The sequence below is a fragment of the Schistocerca nitens genome, chromosome 1, assembly GCF_023898315.1.
Source record: "Schistocerca nitens isolate TAMUIC-IGC-003100 chromosome 1, iqSchNite1.1, whole genome shotgun sequence".
Classification (NCBI taxonomy): domain Eukaryota; kingdom Metazoa; phylum Arthropoda; class Insecta; order Orthoptera; family Acrididae; genus Schistocerca; species Schistocerca nitens.
The window spans coordinates 152,969,977-152,995,417 of NC_064614.1; the positions used below are offsets into that span (position 1 = coordinate 152,969,977).

At 39.4% G+C, this 25,441-nt stretch overlaps 1 protein-coding gene across 1 annotated transcript in view; it reads left to right on the forward strand.

The window, feature by feature from the left end:
- The window catches only part of LOC126243870 (serine/threonine-protein phosphatase 6 regulatory ankyrin repeat subunit C-like), a 383,629-nt gene that overhangs the window by 201,349 nt on the left and 156,839 nt on the right, over positions 1-25,441 (forward strand). The window contains exons 10-12 of the mRNA XM_049948195.1: positions 4,531-4,629; positions 21,104-21,205; positions 25,225-25,335. Coding sequence (XP_049804152.1) covers positions 4,531-4,629; positions 21,104-21,205; positions 25,225-25,335 — 312 coding nt within the window. The remainder of the gene's footprint in view (positions 1-4,530; positions 4,630-21,103; positions 21,206-25,224; positions 25,336-25,441) is intronic.

Below are 25,441 nucleotides of genomic sequence, written 5' to 3' on the forward strand. Positions count from 1 at the left end.
GTTTTTACAGCTTTGCATTTATCCTGTAGAGATTTCTCATTAGCCGTTTTGCCCATTTTGTCGTCTCATTTTCCGATGTTTGTATTTACTTTTGCCTGATTCATTTGCTGTATTTTTAGGCCTTCTTCTTTTATCAATATAATACTTTTGTGTTATCCAAGGATTTCTACTATGACAGCCTCCTGAGTTGTCTCTGCCTGGAGTACCAAATGTGAAAATATGCCCAAAATGTTGTTATAATTAGTAAAGCATATAGTAGAGCTGCCTGTCCTCACGAAATATAATGGCTGTAGTTTCTTGTTGCTTTCAGCTATTCACAGCAGCAGCATAGCAAGGTCATGTTTGCTAATGTTATAAGGCTAGATCAACTAGTCACACATAGTGTTGACCTTGAAGCTACTGACTATTTCACTACCCCTATTCAGATGTGAAATGTTAGTCTGGCCTCTCTTCTACAGAAACCTCATTGACGTGGTTGCACCTATGGTACAGCTATCTGTGTCTCTGCTGCAAGCAAGCCACACTGCTGCTGCAAGGTCTCTGGTTCATGGGGACAGATGGGCAAGCTATTGTCTGTCTGTAAAGATTTGGGAAAAGTATCAGTATATTCGGGTAACTCTTGCTTTCCAATGCAGATGCACTACTTAGGGTGGCTAAGGCTCTATGGTAGGTATTACTTGTAGTTAGTGTGTTCGATATGGAAAGATTTTTTATAAGTCTATCAAACAGATATTAATCAGTATTTAGTAAGTTGAATCAGTATTTAGTAAGTTGGTCCACTGAGCTGAGAATGGCCAGGTGAAAAAGATTTGAAAATAGCTATTGAGGTTCTGGAAGAAAGAGAAGTGAGTATCCTTGCCACAAGTATGAATCATAGAGAGAGGATCAAGATACATGTACGAGGCAAGTTTTTTAAATTGTTGAGTGGGTAGAATAGGACCCTCTACATGACCCATAAACAAGGAAATGACATACATGTTTCCATGGCAGCTACATATTTTTGTGTGTGTATACATTCACCTTGCAGCAGAAATGCCGCATAAATAAAATCTGTGAAGTGAGATGAGAACAATACAGTTTTAATAGATGAACCACTACAACTTAATTAAGAAATATAAGTGAGATCTGTCATGTATCTACTTTGTTCCAACAAATAGACATTATTTTTCTGTATTAGCAGGATTTGTGCAGTTTTTTCATTGTTGTGTGGGTAAACATGACTAAAGTGTAGTTGTACATTGTTAGCCACATCAAATGTTTAGTCTGTTGTCACCTGTGTAAAAGACTACTTGTATGTTGTTGGTATTGGCTATTATTTATGTTGCGTTAAATGGATCAGAAACATAATTACATTTTGCTACAAGAACGGAATAAAGTGCATCGAAGAGATATGAGTGAACAATGTGCCATTACATTGTTTAATAAGTTATTTGTAAAAAAAGTATTGTATACCAGGAGTAAATCTAATGATTGTCTCTAACTAGAAGTCTGTAAATATATGTGTATATGAATTAGCTTATTTTAAATTGATCTAAATTTGTTAATATATCTAAAAACAAAGATGATGTGACTTACCAAATGAAAGTGCTGGCAGGTCGACAGACACACAAACACACACACAAAATTCAAGCTTTCGCAACAAACTGTTGCCTCATCAGGAAAGAGGGAAGGAGAGGGAAAGACGAAAGGATGTGGGTTTTAAGGGAGAGGGTAAGGAGTCATTCCAATCCCGGGAGCGGAAAGACTTACCTTAGGGGGAAAAAAGGATGGGTATACACTCGCACACACACACACACATATCCATCCACACATATACAGACACAAGCAGACATATTTAGAGACAAAGAGTTTGTCTCTAAATATGTCTGCTTGTGTCTGTATATGTGTGGATGGATATGTGTGTGTGTGCGAGTGTATACCTGTCCTTTTTTCCCCCTAAGGTAAGTCTTTCCGCTCCCGGGATTGGAATGACTCCTTACCCTCTCCCTTAAAACCCACATCCTTTCGTCTTTCCCTCTCCTTCCCTCTTTCCTGATGAGGCAACAGTTTGTTGCGAAAGCTTGAATTTTGTGTGTATGTTTGTGTTTGTTTGTGTGTCTGTCGACCTGCCAGCACTTTCATTTGGTAAGTCACATCATCTTTGTTTTTAGATATATTTTTCCTACATGGAATGTTTCCCTCTATTATAACCATATCATAAATTTGTTAATACTTTGACATGTCCTATATCCTTGTAAAAATAGATCTACTGATGTAAAAAAATGTAAAGATTACCTTTGGTAAGTTTGCTATGATTAAATCTGGTTTTGTGAATGGTATTAGTGTTTTAAGGAATACAGAAAAGACATTTAACAGTGCCTTTGGCTCATCATTGCACCATCAACAGGTTAAATTCTGGAAAAATTGAAAGAAACAATTATGAACAGTCAGAAAATCGCAGTCAGTGTTATCACTGATGGTGTTTAAATATCAATTGGCTCATTCCAAAAAATATTTGTGGATGTTTTGGGTATTTGTTCTAAAATTGTTGAATTTTGAGCAAAACAGTGGAGTTTGCAAGTTGTTTGGCAATAGCTACATGAAGTAAACAATGATGCAGAACTAATGTGAAATGTGTCATAACAGCCGATGGAACATAGGTTTATGGATATGTCATTGAAACTAAGGAGCAATCACCCCAATGGAAGCATTTTGGATCACCAAGACTAAAAAAATTTGGACAAGTGTGATCAAATTTAAAGGTTATGCTCACTGTGTTCTTCAGTTTTAACTGTATAGTTAACCATGAAATCTATTAAGTAGGTGGAACAAAGGATCAATGTGGAGTAACACTTACAAATTACACTGTTTGTGAAAGAAAGGGGGAGGGGGGAGTGACACCTGGCAACTCTGTGTAACAATAAGCAACAAATTGAAAATCTCTGTAAATTATAAAGGAATCCAACAGTATACACTGTTGAATTGGATAGATAAAAAATCTACTCACCAAGTGAAAAGAAAGTTATAATTAGGCAAGCTTTTGGAGCCTGTGGCTCCATCTTCAGGTGGAAGGGTTGAAGAGGAAGGAAGAGGGGTGAAGGAAAAAGACTGGGGAGGTCTAGGAAAAGCGGTAGATTTTGGGAAAGTCACACAAAACTGTGAGTCAGGGGAGACTTACCAGATGGGATGAGGAGGGAAGAGTGATTTTTGGGGACTGGCAGTCCACACTTTTTACTTATATACACTTTACCTTACAAAATCCTTGCAGTGAGAAATAGTGATGATGTACAAAACTTGGCTGAAAAGTACACTCTAGAATAACAAATCCATGAAGTTCATCCTCACAAAGGTGGTGGTCGACTCATGCTGAGTCGACTGCCGCTACACAACATATATCTTATTTCACAATCACATTTGATGCTTATGTCAAGGAGCCTTGGTTATCTGTTCTAAGTGACAAAGTTACTGTTGTAAAAAAATGTTGTCTCATAAACAAAAATAAACACAAGCAAAGGAAAATTCATATAAAAGTATTTAATAAGTTTAGTTCACCCATCTCAGATTCCACTCACCTCATAAGGAAGAACAATTGCATGTTATAATTAATAAAAATCTGCCACACAAGTTACCTGTGTATTGTTTTGCAAATTTTTTCTCCACCCGTTATACATTTGTGGACCATGGCTGTGTAACAGCCACAGAAGATCAACAAAATGCAATTTAGTTGATTTTTCACTGTTAAATATGAAAATCTTAAAAATAATTATGACTTTCTCAAGTTGCAAAAATATATATAGAAACATGCTCCTTTAATGATGTATTTGAATATTTAGCTTTTAAGATCTTCAATAATTTTTGTTAATATAAAAAGACAAGTATTAGATGGGAAAAATAAAAAGTGATTAATGCAAGTGTTGGAAAGAAGAATAAATCACTCAAAATTGTGGCTACAGAGAGAGATAAGTTTTCTTTTCCCTACATCCTTATTGTTGTACTATTTTCTTATTGTGCTGTATCTTTCCCATTTGTCTTATAGAAGAAATGTTTGACACTGCTTTTTTGCTTTTCTGTCTCCAAAACTTTTGATCGCATGAGCAGTGTTTGCTTAGATAGTAAGTAAAGGGAATTACCTGTTATCTTTCACAGGCTTTATATGATTGTAATTAACAAATTAATTTAAAGAAAAAAGTGCTACTTTAAAAGAGACAGTTTTCAACTACTGTCTATGCGCCATTGCAGAATTCAGGTCTTGTAAATACACCTGCTCATAGTTATTATTGGATGCAGTAATCTGTGCACTACAGGAATACATATTTACTCAGCCATGTACATAGTGCATCAGTGTAACAGGAAGAATCTGTGGATCCAGCACAGAAATCAGTATACAAAATGACTACTGATGAATTATTTGAATTCACTTTTGTGTTAGCTGTTTTCATTACTGTTACTCATTTTTGTTTGTTAGCTGAACTTTCAAGTTGGTAATAAGTTTTGTTATATTATGATTTTATGAATATTCTCACTCTACATGACTGTGTTTGCTATTTTCAGATCTTCAAATTGTTGATTGATTCTGGGGCAGATGTGAATCTCAAAGATGACCATGGTTGTACAGCACTTCATAGAGCTGTTGGTGATATGCGATGTGAGGTATGATTTGTCTTACTGCATCAAAATGAAAATACTACACATATTGTTGTCATTGTTTTTCCTTCTAATAGTCTGCTGAAACTGATGTCTACATGTACCTTTTAATTAATCATCAGAGACTGTAGTATGTAAATATTGAATATGCCATAACTAAAGTAAAGAATATCCAAAAATAACATTATAAACAGAGCAATATAGTGTACTGGTTTCATTTCATCATTAGATACACTGTTTTTGCTACAATTCATGCTTTTTGTTTTTATAAAATTTAAAGTATTAGTGTCCTTTTAGATTTGTTTGAGTGACTGGTTTCTACAATCCCCAGTTCTAGAATTTATGTTATTGCAATCTGGTATTTTGTCCATCTGTATTTGTCTTATTCACCTTTACCCTTCCTTACAATGTAACTTGTTTCAAGGTATTGGAGAGATCATCAGAGGAATGAACTAAAGGATATCATCTTCCACAGCTCCTATTATCCAGCTAACCTTAAGGATTTGTGGGGTGGGCTCAGCTATATATTAACAGACAGTTTAAGTTAACTGTTATGTTACTTAAAGATTGTGATTATTATTTTAGTGAAATTGTCTGTAAGCTAGAATTGATAAGCAAATGCACCTTGATAATTATTCATGAAAATAAATATGCTTTTAGCTATCACTTTGCTTTTCAACATCCTAGGTCAAATATAATGCTCACTTTTTGTAATGAAAGCCATCCTCTTCTAGACATAGTACAGGCCAGGGCCTAATTACACACATTATCCTCAAATGCCTGGCAAATTTGTCATTACATTGCCTGCTTCAGGTCTCCTTCCTTGTTGTTGTTGTTGTGGTCTTCAGTCCTCAGACTGGTTTGATGCAGCTCTCCATGCTAATCTATCCTGTGCAAGCTTCTTCATCTCCCAGTACCTACTGCAGCCTACATCCTTCTGAATCTCCTTAGTGTATTCATCTCTTGGTCTCCCTCTACGATTTTTACCCTCCACGCTGCCCTCCAATACTAAATTGGTGATCCCTCGATGTCTCAGAACATGTCCTACCAACCAATCCCTTCTTCTATTCAAGTTGTGCCACAAGCTCCTCTTCTCCCCAGTTCTATTCAATACCTCCTCATTAGTTATGTGATCTACCCATCTAAACTTCAGCATTCTTCTGTAGCACCACATTTTGAAAGCTTCTATTCTCTTCTTGTCGAAACTATTTATCATCCACGTTTCACTTCCATACATGGCTACACTCCATACAAATACTTTCAGAAACGACTTCCTGACATTTAAATCTATACTCGATGTTAACAAATTTCTCTTCTTCAGAAACGCTTTCCTTGCCATTGCCAGTCTTCATTTTATATCCTCTCTACTTCGACCATCATCAGTTATTTTGCTCCCCAAATAGCAAAACTCCTTTACTACTTTAAGTGTCTCATTTCCTAATCTAATTCCCTCAGCATCACCCGACTTAATTCAACTACATTCCATTATCCTCGTTTTGCTTTTGTTGATGTTCATCTTATATCCTCCTTTCAAGACACTGTCCATTCCATTCAACTGCTCTTCCAATTCCTTTGCTGTCTCTGATAGAATTACAATGTCATTGGCAAACTTCAAAGTTTTTACTCTTCTCCATGGATTTTAATACCTACTCCAAACTTTTCTTTTGTTTTCTTTATTGCTTGCTCAATATACAGATTGAATAACATTGGGGATAGGCTACAACCCTGTCTCACTCCCTTCCCAACCACTGCTTCCCTTTCATATGCCTTGACTCTTATAACTGCCATCTGGTTTCTGTACAAATTGTAAATAGCCTTTCCCTCCCTGTATTTTACCCCTGCCACCTTCAGAATGTGAAAGAGAGTATTCCAGTCAACATTGTCAAAGGCTTTCTCTAAGTCTACAAATGCTAGAAACATAGGTTTGCCTTTCCTTAATCTTTCTTCTAAGATAAGTTGTAGGGTCAGTATTGTCTCACGTGTTCCAATATTTCTACGGAATCCAAACTGATCTTCCCCGAGGTCGGCTTCTACCAGTTTTTCCATTCGTCTGTAAAGAATTTGCGTTAGTATTTTGCAGCTGTGATTTATTAAACTGATAGTTCGGTAATTTTCACATGTGTCGACCCCTGCTTTCTTTTGGATGGGAATTATTATATTCTTCTTTAAGTCTGAGGGTATTTCGCCTGTCTCATACATCTTGCTCACCAGATGGTAGAGTTTTGTCAGGACTGGCTCTCCCAAGGCTGTCAGTAGTTCTAATGGAATGTTGTCTACTCCGGGGGCCTTGTTTTGAATCAGGTCTTTCAGTGCTCTGTCAAATTCTTCATGCAGTATCATATCTCCCATTTCATCTTCATCTACATCCTCCTCCATTTCCATAATATTATCCTCAAGTACATCGCCCTTGTATAGACCCTCTATATACTCCTTCCACCTTTCTGCTTTCCCTTCTTTGCTTAGAACTGGGTTTCCATCAAAGGTCTTGATATTCATGCAAGTGGTTCTCCTTTCTCCAAAGGTCTCTTTAATTTTCCTGTAGGCAGTATCTATTTTACCCCTAGTGAGATAAGCCTCTACATCCTTACATTTGTCCTCTAGCCATCCCTAATTAGCCATTTTGCACTTCCTGTCAATATCATTTTTGAGACGTTTGTATTCCTTTTTGCCTGCTAGATTTATTGCATTTTTATTTTTCTCCTTTCATAAATTAAATTCAATATTTCTTCTGTTACCCAAGGGTTTTTACTAGCCCTCGTCTTTTTACCTATTTGATCCTCTGCTGCTTTCCTTATTTCATCCCTCAAAGCTATCCATTCTTCTTATACTGTATTTCTTACGCCCATTCCTGTCACTTGTTCCCTTATGCTCTCCCTGAAACTCTGTGCAACCTCTGGTTCTTTCATTTTACCCAGGTCCCATCTCCTTAAATTCCCACCTTTTTGCAATTTCTTCAGTTTTAATCTACAGTTCATAACCAATAGATTGTGATCAGAGTCCACATCTGCCCCTGGAAATGTCTTACAATTTAAAACCTGGTTCCTAAATCTCTGTCTTACCATTATATAATCTATCTGATATCTTCTAGTATCTTCAGGATTCTTCCATGTATACAACCTTCTTTCATGATTCTTGAACCAAGTGTTAGCTATGATTAAGTTATGCTCTGCGCAAAATTCTACCATGCGGCTTCCTCTTTCATTTCTTAGCCCCAATCCATATTCACCTACTATGTTTCCTTCTCTCCCTTTTCCTACTCTCGAATTCCAGTCACCCATGACTATTAAATTTTCGTCTCCCTTCACTACCTGAATAATTTCTTTTATCTCATCATACATTTCATCAATTTTTTCATCATCTGCAGAGCTAGTTGGCATACAAACTTGTACTACTGTGGTAGGCGTGGGCTTCGTGTCTATCTTGGCCACAGTAATGCATTCACTATGCTGTTTGTAGTAGCTTCCCCGTACTCCTATTTTTTATTCATTATTAAACCTACTCCTGCATTACCCCTATTTGATTTTGTGTTTATAACCTGACCAAAAATCTTGTTCCTCATGCCACCGAACTTCACTAATTCCAGCTATATCTAACTTTAACCTATCCATTTCTCTTTTTAAATTTTCTAACCTACCTGCCCGATTAATAGATCTGCTGACATTCCACGCTCCGATCCGTAGAACGCCAGTTTTCTTTCTCCTGATAAAGACGTCCTCCTGAGTAGTCCCCGCCCGGAGATCCGAATGGGTGACTATTTTACCTCCGGAATATTTTACCCAAGAGGATGCCATCATCATTTAATCATACAGTAAAGCTGCATGTCCTCGGGAAAAATTACGGCTGTAGTTTCCCCATGCTTTCAGCCGTTCGCAGTACTAGAACAACAAGGCCATTTTGGTTAGTGTTACAAGGCCAGATCAGTCAGTCATCCAGACTGTTGCCCCTGCAACGACTGAAAAGGCCGCTACCCCTTTTCAGGAACCACACATTTGTCTGGCCTCTCAACAGATACCCCTCCGTTGTGGTTGCACCTACGGTACGGCTATCTGTATCATTGAGGCACGCAAGCCTCCCCACCAATGGCAAGGTCCATGGTTAATGGGGGGGGTCTCCACCTTACTAGAAGAAAAGTTATTAAATAATCACTGCTGATAGTAAAGCACCTGCAAGACAGTAACATATATTTTAAATTTGTTGCATAATGGTTGTGGACTGGAGGGCTTCAGTCATGCTGTTTTCTCCCCTCTGCAGACAATGCTATAATCCTGATAACTGGACTGATTTGACATAGGTTTAACACTTCTACAAATAAAACTCACCACACACTTTAACTTATTGTCTATTGGACATCAGCTCAGTACATTACATTACATATTACAGACCTCGATAAGCCGTATATGTAATAACACTTTGGTTGACAACCACAGTGGGAGACTGTGAGACAATGAGAGAGAGAAAGAGAGAGACTGTGTGAGGGAGAGAATTTTTACATATATAAATTGGCAGAAGACATCAGATAAACATATCAGTACAATGATATTCCTTATTTTTCACTACATCATTATTGTCTTTATTTTTTAAACTATTATTTTTGTAATTGTTTTCATAAAACACTGTCTTTATGCATTTCAAATTCATCCACATACTGAGTGACTTTGTGCAAGAGTTCTGGGATGAACTGTGTCTAATTGTGATTTGGTGAATGGTTCTGCTTATCTAGCTTGCACATAGGTGAATTGCCATTATCGTGCATTGCCATTCTGCTTTATGTGTTCTTGTATTAGATAAATAGAATCTAACAAGGACATGAAATATTCGATGTCATGTTCCTGTATGTTAACAAGTTTATCTTTGATGTTGTTTGGTAACCATGCTTTGAGTACCCAATCACATTGCAATGTGAGCTAGGTTCATCGCAGTAGTGTGTCTTATTTATATATCTCTCAAAATATTTACTCAGTGTACCCTGTTTGTGGTTATAAATCTCTGGGCTGGAAACTTGTTTTCACAACCATTCTTGAATACAAGGAAACATAAAAATGCTTTCTCTAAATTGTTCCTGTGTGTTCCAAATCTCTGCAGTTGCATTGCCTATAATGCTGCTTTGCCTTGGATAAGAGAGATGATAAATTCGGTTTTCTGTCTCTCTGTCCACACATGGCAGTATGTTCTTAAATCCTTTTATCAATACCATAACATGAATTGATCTCTTTTCATCTCTATAGGGTTGAAATTGCCCATGTTTAATAAGACTTTCCTCTAGTACTATGTTCAATAATGTAGGAACTGTCCCTATAATAGACATCTGTTGTCTGATAATCAGGCTACGGCTACCTGTATTACAAATGCTGACTGATCATACCTGCCATACATGTTTCCTCTGTGCACATTACTTTTTATTTCTTACCTGTTGCTATCTATTTCTTTCTCTTTTTCATGTACTCACTCAGTATTGTGATTATTCTAGGGTGGTATGCTAGATTTTACTTTATTCACTGAGCAGCTTGGCTCACGTGTAGTACACTCTGTGTTAATATCATTGTTATATGAGAGCTCATTACTTATTCGTTGTATAGCATATTTTAACTCAGTTTCTACATGATTTGCAATTTCTCTATCTTTAACTTCTAACCACTGGCTGAACTCTCCTTTAGCTTTCTTTGTCTGTTCAGCCACATTCTGTTCTACATTTTTCTTCATTTTGAATTCTAGGTCCTCTAAATGCTCTGTTATGTTCTGTACATCTTCTTCCACTCCATAATGCTCTATTTGCAAAGTTTGCAACTGGTTTGCTGAACATATCAAGTAATTCAGATAAAAAACAACTGATGCTCTGATTCAGTGGTTCATAAATTGTTCACATGGTGCTCCAGTGGATGTGACTGTGACCATGGTGGTAATATGAGTGGTTGTACACAAGTTCAGCAGCTAGGGATCACTCCTCACTGCACTGCCCTCTTTGTCAGTTATCTCTGCCAGACAAATTCTCCTACTCTCTTCAAACATTTTTGAAGAACTGATCTTCAGTGGAGTGCTGTCTTATTTTTCAAAGCATAACTGGCTGATTGTCTGAGAGTGTTATTTTTGCAAATAATTACTTACAAATAGATCTTATTGTTTAGTGGAGCTGAACAACAAAACTGTTTCTTGGTATATTTCATGCATTGCACAGATTATTTTAGTTAAGTCAAGCATTTGTACCTGGGAAAGTAAAACATTATGACATTAATAGCATGCGTTTTGCATTTATAGCCTTGGCTTCATAACAGAAAGCAGAGTGTCACATTGTGCCACATGCAGCATGTCGAAGCATAAAAGTTACAAGTCCCACAATATGTGGTGTTGCATCTGCTCCTCTTCTTAATCCTTGTAATTGATTTCCCAATGACTTCAAAAGTATCTTCAAAAGCTTTAATGTTTGCTGATGATGCAAGCATATGTGTCAGAGGTACAGATAATGGCATACCTGACACAGTTCAGATGATAACTGAACTGGTGTATGTCTGGTTTACACAAATAAGTTTTCTTAATCTGAGAAAGACTCATAGTACACAATGTGACACACATAAAATAAACCTGCTGATACTAGAAATAAGATGAACTGCTGAACACTAAATGGAAAACCAAGTGTAAAATTCCTTCAGGTCTAACTAAATAACAATCTCAAATGGAGTCAATAAATTGTGCAGATTAACTGAACAAGAAGAGAAAGAGCAAGTGCTCAAAAGCTAGTATGAATAGTTTCCTGTAGCAAGTTTCTATGCCCCACACTCTCATTATTTTGACCAGGGCGCTGAAATTTTACATATGTTCACTCTCTGATAACTTACTGATTGACGTTCTAAGTGATTGCAGCTGAAGTAATGGAAGTATTCATTCTGCAGTAGTGAACTGTAAGAATGCTGTATAAAATAGATATCTCTGGATCTTGCAGAGTCCTCTACAAAGGAGCTGGAATCCCTAAATCCACTTCCCACTACATTTGCAACATGATAGTATTGAAACTTCCTGACAGATTAAAACTGTGTGCTGGACCAAGACTCAAACTCAGGACCTTTGCCTTTTGCGGGCAAGTGCTCTATCAACTGAACTACCCAAGCACGACTCACGACCTCTCCTCACAGTTTCAGTTCTGCCAGTACCTCATCTCCTACCTTCCAAACTACACAGAAGCTCTTCTGTGAACCCAGCAGAACTAGCACTCCTGTGAAGTTTGGATGGTAGGAGACAAGGTACTGGCAGAAATGAATCAATGAGGACGGGCCTCGAATCGTGCTTGGGTAGCTCAGTTGGTAGAGCACTTGCCCATGAAAAGTAAAGGTCCAGAGTTTGAGTCTAGGTCCGGCACACAGTTTTAATCTGTCAGGAAGTTTCATATCAGTGCACACTCCACTGCAGAGTGAAAATATCATTCTGGAAACATCCCCCAGGCTGTGGCTAATCCTGTCTCCACAATATCCTTTATTCCTGGAGTGCTAGTTCTGCTAGGTTCACTGAAGAGCTTCTGTGAAGTTTGGAAGGTAGGAGATGAGGTACTCGCAGAATTGAAGCTGTGAGGACGGGTCATGAGTTATCCTTGGGTAGTTCATTTGGTAGAGCAGAGCACTTGCCCATGAAAGGCAAAGGTCCCGAGTTAGAATATCTTTACTGTAAAGTAGTTACTGGATCATTTAAGTTGACACTTGTGATTGCTAATTTTTATGGTTCAAGATCAAGATTGCAAAATGAATCAATATGGAAAATAAAAATATATTATCAGAACAGTAGTGTGAAAATTAACCCAAATCTGGCAAAAATTTTTATGAAATTGACAATTGATATACAACAATTCCTAGGAGGCAAGCTCCATTAGTGATCAGCATGGCTGAATTCCATGCAGCGGGCTGAATTTGATTCCCAGTCAGGTCAGAGATTTTCTCTGCTCAAAAACTGGGTGTTGTGTTGTCCTTATCATCATTTCGTCATTATTGACATGCAAGTTACCAAAGTGGCATCAAGTAAAAAAGACGTGCACCAGGTTGTTGTACTCCTTGAAAGAGCACTCATGGCCAAACCATACCATATGCACATTTTTAAAATTAAAATCAGTTTCATTTGAATAATGGTTTCCACAAATGCAATCAAACTGAGAAAATAATTTTCATGTAGAACTTGCTTCCTTGTGTAAGGTCTATACAGAGTTCTATACGCTGGTGAAAAGATCTTCAGCAATCTTTCAAGTGAAGTTATAACAATTGCCAACAAGATAGTGATTTTTCTTTTCCGTCAATGACCCACATGTTTCCATGCCTACTTTAGAGCAACTATTGCAAGGTCTCATAGAACAGCAAACGCTTCTCACAAATGCGATTCGTGATTTCGGCGCGGCATCAAATGCGGGGCGTCTCTTGTCGTTGTCTCTACCTCATTTTCCTCCTTACGACGAGATGGCGGAAGACTGGTCTGATTACGAAAAATGTCTTCGACAGCACTTCTTGACATTTCATGTCGCGGATGAACAAACATGTAAGTCTCTGTTCCTTTCATGGACTTCACCTCAAATGTATCGGTTGTTGTCGCAGTTGGCTCCTTTGAAAGATCCTGTGTCTTTGTCCTTTGCTGAAATGTGCTCACTTCTGTCCATCTATTTTCAAAAGCAAACGCATGTGGTAGCCTCTGATGTTGCCTTTTATCGTTGTCAAAAACAACCGAATCAATCCTATTGCACTTGGGCTGATGAACTTCACGACCTCAGTAGAAAGTGTAAATTTGTTACTGAAGTTCACAAAGAATCCTACGCCGATTCCATGTTATGGAATGCTATTATCCAATCGGCGCCCGACAAAGAAGTTAGGCAACATGCCCTTCAGTTGGCAAATCCGACTCTAGATGAAGTCCTATCCATCGCTCAGTCTTTTGAAATTTCTTGCGCTGCTGGAGCACAAATAGAGGCATGGGGTGATGTCAGGAAAATACAACCTCTGTGCGATGTTGACGAAGTGTGTGGCGTGTCCCAGCTGGATGGTGTGGCTGCAGTATGCTCCCAAGCACAGCGTCGGCCTAACCGTAAACAAACCTTTAAGAAACTGCAGCAAAATCACCGGCAACTTCCTTCATGTCCGCGGTGTTTTACGAAACATTCACGAGAAGATTGTCCACAACATTGGGCCATGTGTCACAAATGCAAAAAAAGGGTCATGTGTCATCCATTTGCAAATCTGACCACATACATGATGTTCATGAACATGACGCTGATTCTGATTCTATATTGTCTGTCAATTGTACTTCTTCCCTTTCAGGGAAGTTATTCCTCACTGTCCAAATACTTGGTTGAGATGTTCGCATGCAGGTGGATACTGGTTCTGCTGCCACTATCATCAATTCTCAGACGTATCTTCAGTTGGGTTCTCCAATCCTGTCACCTGTCACTAGGCAATTACGGACTTACAATAAAAAGAAGATATCTCTCTTGGGACAATTTGATGCTGAGGTATCTTACAAATCTGTCATTCGCACTGTTCCCATATTTGTGGTCGACCATAGTAAGGTGGAGAATCTTTTTGGTTTCGAAGCCTTTGGCGTTTTTGGATTCTCCATAGATGACTCTGTCAATATCGTCTCTGATACTATCCTTATGCTCAATTGGATTCCTTGTCGATGACATTTTTATCCCTTTTTTCTCCTGGGCTAGGCTGTGCAAATGACTTTGAAGCTCATATCATGCTGAAACCCACTGCTCGGCCTGAGTTTTTTTGGGCTTGGCCCATTCCTGTGGCCCTTCGTGATCAGGTCAAATGGGAGCTGGATCGTCTCACTGCATCAGGGGTCTTGCTTCCTGTCACTTCCAGTGAGTCGTCCTCTCCTGTCGTTGTCATTGCTAAGCCAAATGGTGATATTCATCTCTGTGGCGATTTCAAAGCCACTGTAAATGCTCAATGCCTTATCGACACTTACCATATGCCTCAACATGAAGAATTGTTCACTAAACTTGCTAGAGGCCAGTATTTTTCTAAACTTGACCTGTCAGAAGCTTATCATCAACTTCCTCTCGACGCTGCTTCCCGGCAGTTTCTGGTCCTTAACATGTGTTTTGGCCTCTATCAATACCAATGATTGCCATTCGGGGTTGCCAGTGCCCCTGCTCTCTTTCAGCGATTCTTGGAACAATTATTGCTCACTGTCCCTGGGTGTATAAATTACCAGGATGACATTGTTGTCACTGGCTCCACCACTGACGAACATCTTCAAAATCTCCGCACACTTTTTCATGTCTTACAGACTGCTGGTCTTAAGTGTAATCTTCAGAAATCAAAATTTTTTCAGGCATCTATCACATACTTGGGGTTTCAACTCTCTCGGGATGGTATTTGTCCGCTTCATTAAACTGTCGCTGCGATTGATGCCCTTCCTCACCCTACATCTGTTAAGGAACTGCAGGCCTTCATGGGGAAAATAGCACACTATCACAAGTTTTTACCATCTGCTGCTTTGGTGGCTCAGCCGTTGCATCGCCTGTTGCATAAAAACGTGCCTTTTCACTGGTCTGCGTCTTGCGATGCGGCTTTCCAGAAACTGAAGACTGTGCTGAAACAGGCCCCGTGCCTGGCTACTTATCGACCTGGCCAAGATCTTGTTCTTGCCATGGACGCCTTTCAATACAGGGTCAGTGCAGTCCTTGCGCACCATTTTTCTGATGGTTCTGAACAACTCATTGCTTATGCCTCCAAAACGCTCATGGATGCCCAACAAAAGTATTCTCAAATTGAAAAAGAAGCTTTGTCCATTATTTGTGCTCTTCATAAGTTTGGTGTTTTTCTTTATGGATCCAAATTTCATCTTGTTACGGTTCACAAACCACTTGTTTCCTTGTTTCATCCATCAACGTCGCTTGCCAACAAGGCTGCACACCGCCTACAGCGTTGGGCTCTTTACTTGTCTCATGTCAATTATGAGATTCATTTCTGGCCGACGGCTCAACATGTGAATGCTGATGCATTGTCTCGCCTTCCCGTGCGTCCTGATCTGGCATTCAATAGGGACAAACATTTGTGTTTCCACCCAGATGTTGCCAAGCAGCAGGTTGTGGACGGGTTCCCCATCACCAGGGACCGGCTGGCGGCTGCTACAGGTTCTGACCCTACCCTCTCCCAGGTTTTACGCTGTATTCAGAAGGGTTGGCCAGATCGTCCGTCTGCTAAGACTTGTGGTCCATTGTGGAACTCCTACGCTTTGCGTTACCGCCTCACGGCTAGGGATGGTGTTATCCTCCTTCCCACCAAAAATGCTTCGCTGCGTGTTGTGGTACCTGCATCTTTGCATGCTTCGGTCTTGGGCCTCCTTCACCAAGGGCACTGGGGTGTCTCTCGCACAAAATCTCTGGTGCGCCGTCATGTGTACTGGCCCGGCATCGACTCTGAAATCACACACATGGACGCTGCCTGCGGCCCTTGTGCGTCACAGGCCGCCACCCTGAAGTCATCTTTGTCACCGTGGCCTTTGCCTGAGAAGCCCTGGGAGCGTATTCATGCTGACTTTGTGGGACCTTTTTTAGGTACTTATTGGCTTCTTGTTATTGACGCCTACTCTGACTTTCCTTCCATTGTCCGTTGCACGTCACCTACCACCGCGGCAACCACCAATGCTCTAGCTTGCATTTTCTCTTTGGAGGCCTTCCCTCTACTCTTGTGACTGGTAATGGTCCACAATTTGCCTCTTCCGATTTTGCGGATTTTTGTGCCTGTCACGGCGTCATGCATGTCACAGCCCCTCTGTTCCATCCACAATCAAACGGTAATGGTCCACACATTTAAGGCTCAGATGAGGAAACTCCTGACTTCTTCTGCTGCTGATGATGCGCTTCTCCAATTTATGGCTTCTTACCGTTTCACCCCCATGGGCGACCACAGCCCGGCTGAGCTCTTACATGACCGACAGCCCCACATGCTACTTCATCTTCTGTGGCCTTCCACCTCATGGCTGCGGGTGCCTTCGCTTTGCTGGTTCAACACCAACGACCTTGTATGGGTACGGGGATGTGGCAGGTGGCCAAAATGGAGTCCTGGCTGCATCTTATGACACCGTGGCCAATGCCTGTATGAAATCCAGACGGACACGGGTTTTGCAGTGCGTCATTCAGACCACCTTCAGCCTCGTGTGCCGACAACGCCTGTTCCGGATGCCACTACACCACCATCGGCTCTACCTGACACTCGGGATACTGGAATCTCTCATTACACACAACGCAGTCCTCTCACCATCATATTGGTGCCAGCACAAGAAGTAACGCCACCAGGAGATGTGCCCATGCAGGAACCAGATGATCATCATCTGTCGGAGCAACTCTACTCACCTCCTTCTCCTACAGACGCAGACACATCGCCCATGTCTCCTGTTATAACAACTGGACTTGCTGCAATGGGCAGATTGGTGCACAGGGCCCCAGCAGATTCGAACCCCATGTCTCCTGTCATCTCGACCCGTTATCATTGGGGACACTTCCGGGAAGCCTCCTCCTCGAGACTTTACAGCCAGTCAAACAACACCTATGGGCGTTAGCAATCTACAGGCCACCTCCATCAAGACCTGTGAAAAAAACTTCAAAGGGGGGAAAAGTGTTGTGACTCGCCGATCTTTCAAAGTGCCGCCGCGCAGTTACTCGTGTCCTCTACATGCAGCGCTGTCTGCCCGCCATGCAGCAGCAGTGCCACCTAAGTGGCCAGCCAGCCAGCAGGCACTAGACTCGGACTCAGTTATGATTTGACTGTTAAAGTGTACACACGTCTGACTCTGTTTACTTGATCTGTGGCTTTCATGTATTGCATCTTCCTTGAAATATATTTGTTCAACTTGAAGTTATAACACTAGTAAGACACTTCTACAGTTGAGTCAACTTAAGGAAATCCCTGACACCTGGCTGCACTCTTGACAGCTTTCAACTGCGAAGTACAAATGGCTGTAGGTGAAAACAAAAGCCATCTTTAGAGGTATGAATTGGCATTTCTATAGAAACGTTTACAATATCGTATTGTAGACATGTGAAGCAGTTGTGCCCAGCATACAGAGACTGGCTGGGATATTGCACTACAAACACAGTTCATTTTTGGTTTTGGCTTCTACTAGAAAATTTGAAAAATGAATACCTGGGCAATGCCAAGTTTGTCAGCTAGTAAAGTAATAAATTGAGACACTCCATAAATTCAAAGCAAAACTAAAAATATATGGTTTAGTTATTCCTTCTAAAAATTATCTAATTGTCTGGATTCATGGATTGATTGTTCCTGTTGGTTACATGATAAATGATAATTATTACTGTAAATGAGCCACTTTTCTTACAGTAAAAAACCATATAGAAGTAAGACACCTCCCAGATTTTAGTACTATTAAGTTCTTCATCAGGGAAGTAACTATTCATTCTGAAATCTGGAAAATTCTCTTTTCTACTTATATGTCTATTGGTAGTACTACATATTTTGCTTCCTGAAGGTAAATAGTAGACAGAAATCCTGTCTAATAAGTTATTAATTTTCTCAGTTGAATTTTCGTTTGATACCAATAGAAACTAAGATGGTCATAGTACTTAAGCAGTAGAATATAAATAAGTAGGCACCAACTGTTTGCAGTTTTTCTGGTAGTTTTACTGCATTGTATGTATTTTGAATAAGATAATTAGTTCATAGAAGTTTATCAGCAATTACTGATGATGTTCTTAGCAACTGCTTCATTTTGAATATTGTTATCTACATTCATTTTAAGTTACTGAAGGTCTTCAAGATAGCATCTTTGGAAAATGATGAAATTATTGTTACTGTCTCATAGTTTGTGGCAGCTACCAGTATTTATCTCAAATACACTAACTTATTACTTATAAAAATTGTACGTATTGTCAATTGCACCATTGGGTAGAACATTACTTCAGCCTCTACTCACATCCCATCAACATTAGTCCAAATGCAATGGATGAAATTCCTCGGATGACACCTTATAATGACTTGGATGCCACGCCTACTATGGAGGAGCTTCAAAGAGCAATTGTACAGCTCAAATGTGGGAAGTGCCCTGGCAAAGACAACATCTCCATAAAAATTGTAAAACTTGTGCCAGTTTTTTCACTGCTTTTCAACCTCTTACTAAAATGTTGGCCTGAGGGTACTGTGCTGTAAGACATGCGCGATGCCAATATTAATACTTTATTCAAAAGTAAAGGTGATCACAGCGATTGCAACTATCACCATGGAATCTCATTTCTGAGGATACCTGGAAAAACATTTGCCCGTGTGTTGTTGGGCAGACTTTAGAAGCTTGCCAAGTGCATATACCCTGATGAACAATGTGGGTTTCATCCCCAATGATCTACAGTTAATATGATCTTCACACTCCAGCAAATTCAGGAAAAGTGCCACGAGCAGGAAAAAGCCCCTCTGTTCATTGCCTTTATCGAACTAAACAAGGCTTTCGACACAGTTAGCAGAGAAGGAATGTATGCAGTAATTTTGAAGATAGGGTGTTCTCCAAAGGTCTTAAAGATGATCAAGGCTTTTCACAGAGGTATGGAAGTTGCTGTGGTCTTTGACTTCTCAAAGTCACTTTTGGTGAAACTAACCTGGGCATTCATCTGTATACCAGACAATGCTACATTTGTAGCACATACTCAAGATGATCTGCATGAACTTGTGGATAAATTCTCTATTGCATGCAAGCTCTTCTCCATGTCTATAAATGTAAAGAAGACGGTTGTCATGGCAATGGGATACACTGATCTACCTGTCATGAAACTGCACGGCTCCTTGCTGAAGGTAGTCAATAAATTCTGTTATCTGGGTTCAATAATGACACAAGCTCTCTCCCCGGATGACGAGATAAATGCAAGAATAGGAAAGGCTGTCATCGCTTTCGGAAAGTTCTGCACACAAGCATGGGACAACAAACATCTTACATTGTCAACAAAAGTACTTGTGTACCATCATGTGTGCTGAGTTTTTTCCTGTATGGAACTGAGACTTGGATGTCGAATGCCAAATAGGAACAAAAGCACAACACCTTTTGCCTGCAGTGCTTATGGAGCATCTTGGGAATATCATGGAAGGATCATGTTGCAAATGATATGGCTCTGAAAACTGCAAAACAACAGAGTATCACTGCCATGCTCAAGCAACGTTGCCTGCGGTAGTTAAGACATCTGCATCGTATGGACCACTCCCGTCTGCTGCTCTGGTGCACATTACTCAGTGAAAAAGCAGGAGCAAAGATACTTCATGGAAGACCTTCACTATGCTTTAGGGATTGCGTCAAGCATGATATGTGTGCATTTAATATTGACAGTGACAAGTGGGAGCAACTCGCTGATGATCGCAGGAAATGGAAAAAACTGACTGCACGTGGAAGCAAGATGCATGACCAAGTGTGGCTAAATGACTTAGCTGCAAAACAATCATGCAGACATGAGCTTATGACTAATGCTCTGCTGGAGCAACTCATATTTGCCTCGCTTGTGGATGCCAAGTCGGCTGTCGGACTTCAGGGCCACCAGCGAAAATGTCTCCAGGACGCCACTTGAATGTTTCAACAGGAAGCACCATTATGCATATAATGTCCACAAATCCCAATAATCAAGTAATTTTTAAGAAGTGCTTGTAAGATGCCCCCTATTTATTGTGCTGTGGCAGTAAAAAAATTGTGAAAAACTTTTAAATCAAATTTTGTGCAGTAACATATTAGAATATCAAAACGCTGATGTGGACTTCGAAATTACAAACATTTTTGTCAAAGGGGAATAGAAAATTCTGTTTATATGTCAAACATTTATGTTACACTTTCCTCATCAAGAATGTTCAGCCCAACATTCACCAAACCTGAATTTTTATAAAATTTAGAAATAATTAGCACAACAAAAAGAATCTTGCTGTTAGTTATTTTGGAAACTACAAATCCTAACTATTCCCTCCCTATACTTTTATGAAATTATCATTTTCTTACACAGCAAACAAAAATTATTTCAGGAGCCACACAAACAACATGAAAAAGAAATATAATTTTATGTTTCCCACAGACAAATTGAAATTGTACATACAGAATCCACAAGATCTGAAGGTGAAAGTACATTATAAATTAAGAGGCAAAACATACTTCATATGAAGCGAGATATTCTCAAAAGTAGACTGCAGCAGATTCTGCAGAAGAAATGCCACTGTTAGGTAGAAGAATACATGGGAGATGAAAAAATGGAACTATAATTATTAGGATTCTGTTCTTTCCATTAGTTTATAATTGTTCAAGTTCTACTACAAAATTTTTGATGTTTCTCCTTTACCTGAATCAGGTGATGTAAATTATGTGCATTGTGAGGCTAATAAATCGCAATTGGGAAGCTGAAGATGGTTTTATGACCAGAAGAATCTACTTGTTCATCTATATTTGAATTTATAAGCTTTAAATATTGTGTAGCGAACATAATGCAGTTTGCACGAATGGTCATATTATTTATCTGTGTTTATTTATGTTTCAGGTGCTGGAAATGCTGCTGGATGCTGGTGCTGATCCAAATATTGTAGATGATTGTGGAGTATCATCACTCCACACACTATCAGATAGACGTGCAGATGTCAGGGTACTGTAAATACATAATAGAAAAAATGTGATAAATTGATTAATTACATCAGATATGAGAATGGAATCTGTTAAATCTCTACACTTAAAACACATTTGAACAACAATGAAATAAATGTCTACCTGGAAATACTATCAGATGCAGACATAAATAAAAAGTGCCATAATTGCTGGCATTCATAACTAGATATTCCATTACATGGTAGAGAAAGGAAACACTCGGAAGCAATCAAACTATTCTTCTGTTACACAGAAAGTCTTACACATCCTTCCATGAAAGAAATAATATCAAAAGATGATATGAGGATATGAAGCATCAATTATTGACTATAACTAATGTGTCTGTTGCTTTCATTTCATTGCTGATTTTCCCATAATCTATCCTGTCTGTATTTCTCTTGGCTGTGATTTGACAGTGATTACCATTTGTAATCAATAAGTGTTCTTATAACATCAAAACTATTCCTAGTTTTGGACAGATGAAGTCATCTTTGGCTATGAAAGATAACAGTTGTGTAGGCTGTTATTTACATCTGTGTGCAATGACATGACAATCAGAAACATGTCCTCTTTTTAGTTGATGGAATTATTGTTTCTGAGATACCTTTCTTTGAAGACAAAGCCAAACAATGCAAAATCCAGGTTGAAATAACAACAATATTATGAAACGGATAGTTTGCTACTCCCCAAAACACACACACACACACACACACACACACACACACACACACTGGCTTCGAGAGCCAGAGACAGTGGTCATGTGTGTGTGTGCTATGTTTGCATGAATGTGTGTGTGTGTATGTTTCAGGAGAAGACCTAGCCCAAAGGCTTTTTTAGTAGTCTTTCTTTGTAAATATTTTAACAAAAATAAACAATTATTGACAATATAATGTAAATGAATGGATAAAAAGGTTTAGCTTGTACCAGTTTTGGAGCCAGTGGCTCCTTCTTCTGGCAGAAGAGTGTAAGGGGAAGGAAGTGAGGTGAAAGAAAAGGACTGCAGAGGTTTAGGGGAAGGATTAGAGTTCAGAAAAGTTATCCAGAACCCTGGGTCAGGGGAGACTTACTGGACAGGATGAAAAGGGAAGACTGATTGTTGGAGACTGCACCAGTCAAGATTTGAAAACCTGAGAGCTTAAAAGTGGAAGTCAGGGTAATAAGCAACACAAAGATTACTACTAAAACACCATGAAAAAGTCAGTAATAGTAGAAGCTAAGTGCATTCCCACAGAGGTGGGAAGGGATGGTGAAAAGTAGACAGGTCAGAGAAAGTAAGATTCAGAAAACTAAAATGGAGTGAAGAAATGAGTACTGTGAAGAAGTGCTGAGATAGAAGGAATTAACATTAATTAAGGCCAGGTCAGTGGCGAGAGCCAAGGACATGTTGTACTTCCATTCCCCACCAGCATAGTTGTGACAAACTGGTGCCTGGGGGAAGAATCCAGATGGTGAGTGTGGTGGCACCAAGGTCATGACTCATGGTGTACATCATGCTCATTCATCCTGACTGATAATTGGGTGGTAGTCATGCCTATGTAAAATGCTGAACAGTGGTTTCATAACAGCTGGTATATGATATGTCATTTCACAGGTGGCTCTCCCTTTGATAGGATATGTTTTGTTAGTTACAGGGCTGGAATAGGTGGTGGTAGGAGTGTTCATAGGGCAAATCTTGCAGGGGGGGGGTCCCACAGGAGTAGGAACCATAATGTGGGGAGATGGGTGCAGAAAAAGCATAGGGTCTGACAAGGATATTGCGGGGATTGGGAGGGTGATAAAAAGCTATTCTAGGTATTATAGGCAAAATCTCAGACAGAATAAATCTCATTTCAGGGCGGAGTTTAGAAAGTCATGGCCTTGTCAAAGTAGCTGATTAATACATTCTAGACCAGGATTTTTTTTTTTTTTTTTTTGGGATTAGCAGTACCAGGATTGGATGTGGTGGCCCAAAACATCTGCTTTTGTACTAGGCTATTGGGATGATTAGGTCCTGTGAAGGCTGAGATTAGAGTGGTGGTGTATTGCTGTAAAGGGTCTGCATCTGAATAAATATGTTTGTCTCAAATGCCAAGGCTGTATGGGAGGGAATGTTTGACCTGGAAAGGATGACAACTGTCAGAATAGAAGTACTGTTGTTTGTTATTAAGATTAATGTGCACAGAACTGTGTAGCTGACCTTTGGTGTAGATGAGATCAACATCACCTTCAGTGAAGATGAGGTCAAAATCAAGGAAAGTGGCATGGGATCAAGAAGAGGACCATGTGAAATTTAATTGGAAGAAGGTATTTAGAGATTCCAGGAATTTTGAAAAGTCAGCCTCTGCTTGAGTCCACATGCAAAGATGTCATCAATGTATCTAAACCAAACCAGGGGATGAAGGCTTATGGACCCAGGAAAGCCCCCTTCAAGCAACGCATGAAAGGGTTGGCATAGGAAGGAGCCATCCTGGTTTCCATGGCCATACCTCTGATCTGTTTGTATGTCTGCCCCTAAAAGGTGAAGTAATTGTTGGTAAATATAAAGTTGATTAAGGAGAGCAGGAAGGATCTCTTAGGTTTGAATCAGGTGGGCGTCTACTGTGGAAATGTTCAGCAACTGAAGACCGTGTATGTGGGGGATGCTGGTACAGAGGGAGGTGGCATCAATGCTGACAAGCAAGGTGTGTGATGGTAATGGGGTGGGCACGGCTTTCAGATGATCTATGAAATGGTTGGTATCTTTGATATAGGAGGGCAGTCTTTGTTCTGTGGGTTGCAGAGCGTGTTATAGAACATGACAGTTATGACATTGACGCCTGTTTCACCGCACACACCATCTGGATTTTTCCCCCAGACACCAGTTTCTCACAACTCCCAGGTGGGAGATGGTGGTACATGTCCTCAGTTCTCACCACCCATCTGGTACTAATTTATGTTAATTCTTTTGGTCTCACCATTTCTCCACAATAACTACTCCTTCCTACACTCCATTTTAGTTTTCTGCATCTTTCATTTTCTGACCTGGTCTATTTTTCACATCCCCCTCCCCCCTCTGTAACATACAATGCACTTAGCTTTTCACTTTTAGTAACTCGTGCATGATGGTTTAGTAGTAATCTCTGTCTCGCATGTTACCCTGTCATCCAGCTTTAAGCTCTCAGGTTTTCAAATCTCAACAGAACAGGGGGACAGATATAATTAAGTTTTGTAGAAGTTTTCTGCTGCTTCTGTAAATGAGTCTTATAACCTGTAAGACAGAGCATCTTACTATACCCTTAAGTGTTCATTATTCAACATGCTTTCTTCCAAGGCTAAAATATTGAAAATTTTCCAATTCTCTTCTAGATTCATCCAATCTTTTTTCCTTTTCTTTTTTTATGTTTTTTCTGCACTTTCTGTTTGAATCACCCACATGTTTTCATATTTTTTTCTGTTCTGGAGCTGCTGCCTCTTTTCTCTCATATTTTAATATGTTATGGTTACCTGACATGATCATTCACTGCTGGAGGCAATCTATAATTTTGTATTGTAGTCTTCTTTTGAAAACCGATTTATTTGTTGAGATCATTGTGTTAACATAATTACTGGATTACTAGCATCAGCAGTATGTAATGCCATCCTCAGATACATAAAACCTGGCTGTGGTAGTTACATCATACAATGCTTACACCACTATGTCAAATGTAGACTATACAATATACATAAAAAAGTCAAGGTATTAATGCGTACTGTGTTATTGGACCAAAAATTAAATAATAAAACTCTGGTAGCTACAGTATATATTCATAACTCCCTCACAAAAGTAGACATGCAGCTTTATGACCTAACCAGGGAATGTAGAGCCTCCACTTACTGCTTTAAAATGTTATTAATACTTAACATACTTGCATGAAATTTATTGTAAGGAATGTAACTGCCTGTAACATGTGAAGACAGAAAATTATAGAAGGTACTATAACACAACCCCTGTTTGAATACTAATGCAAACTTACTTTATTTTCAATTTCTCTTTTCTTATTCTTTGACAAAGATCTATTGCAGGACATTACAAAATTTGCAGAAAGGCTCTTACAAGCTGGAGCCAGTGTGAATGTGGCAGATCATAATGGCAGAACACCATTACATTACGCAACAAAAAGAGGAGATTCAAAGGTATAAAATTGCTTTATACTAACCTGTGCAACATTATAATAAGTTATGGGATTCTGGATATGGATCATAATATATGTAATAAACAGTTCCCAAGTTTTCTATATAC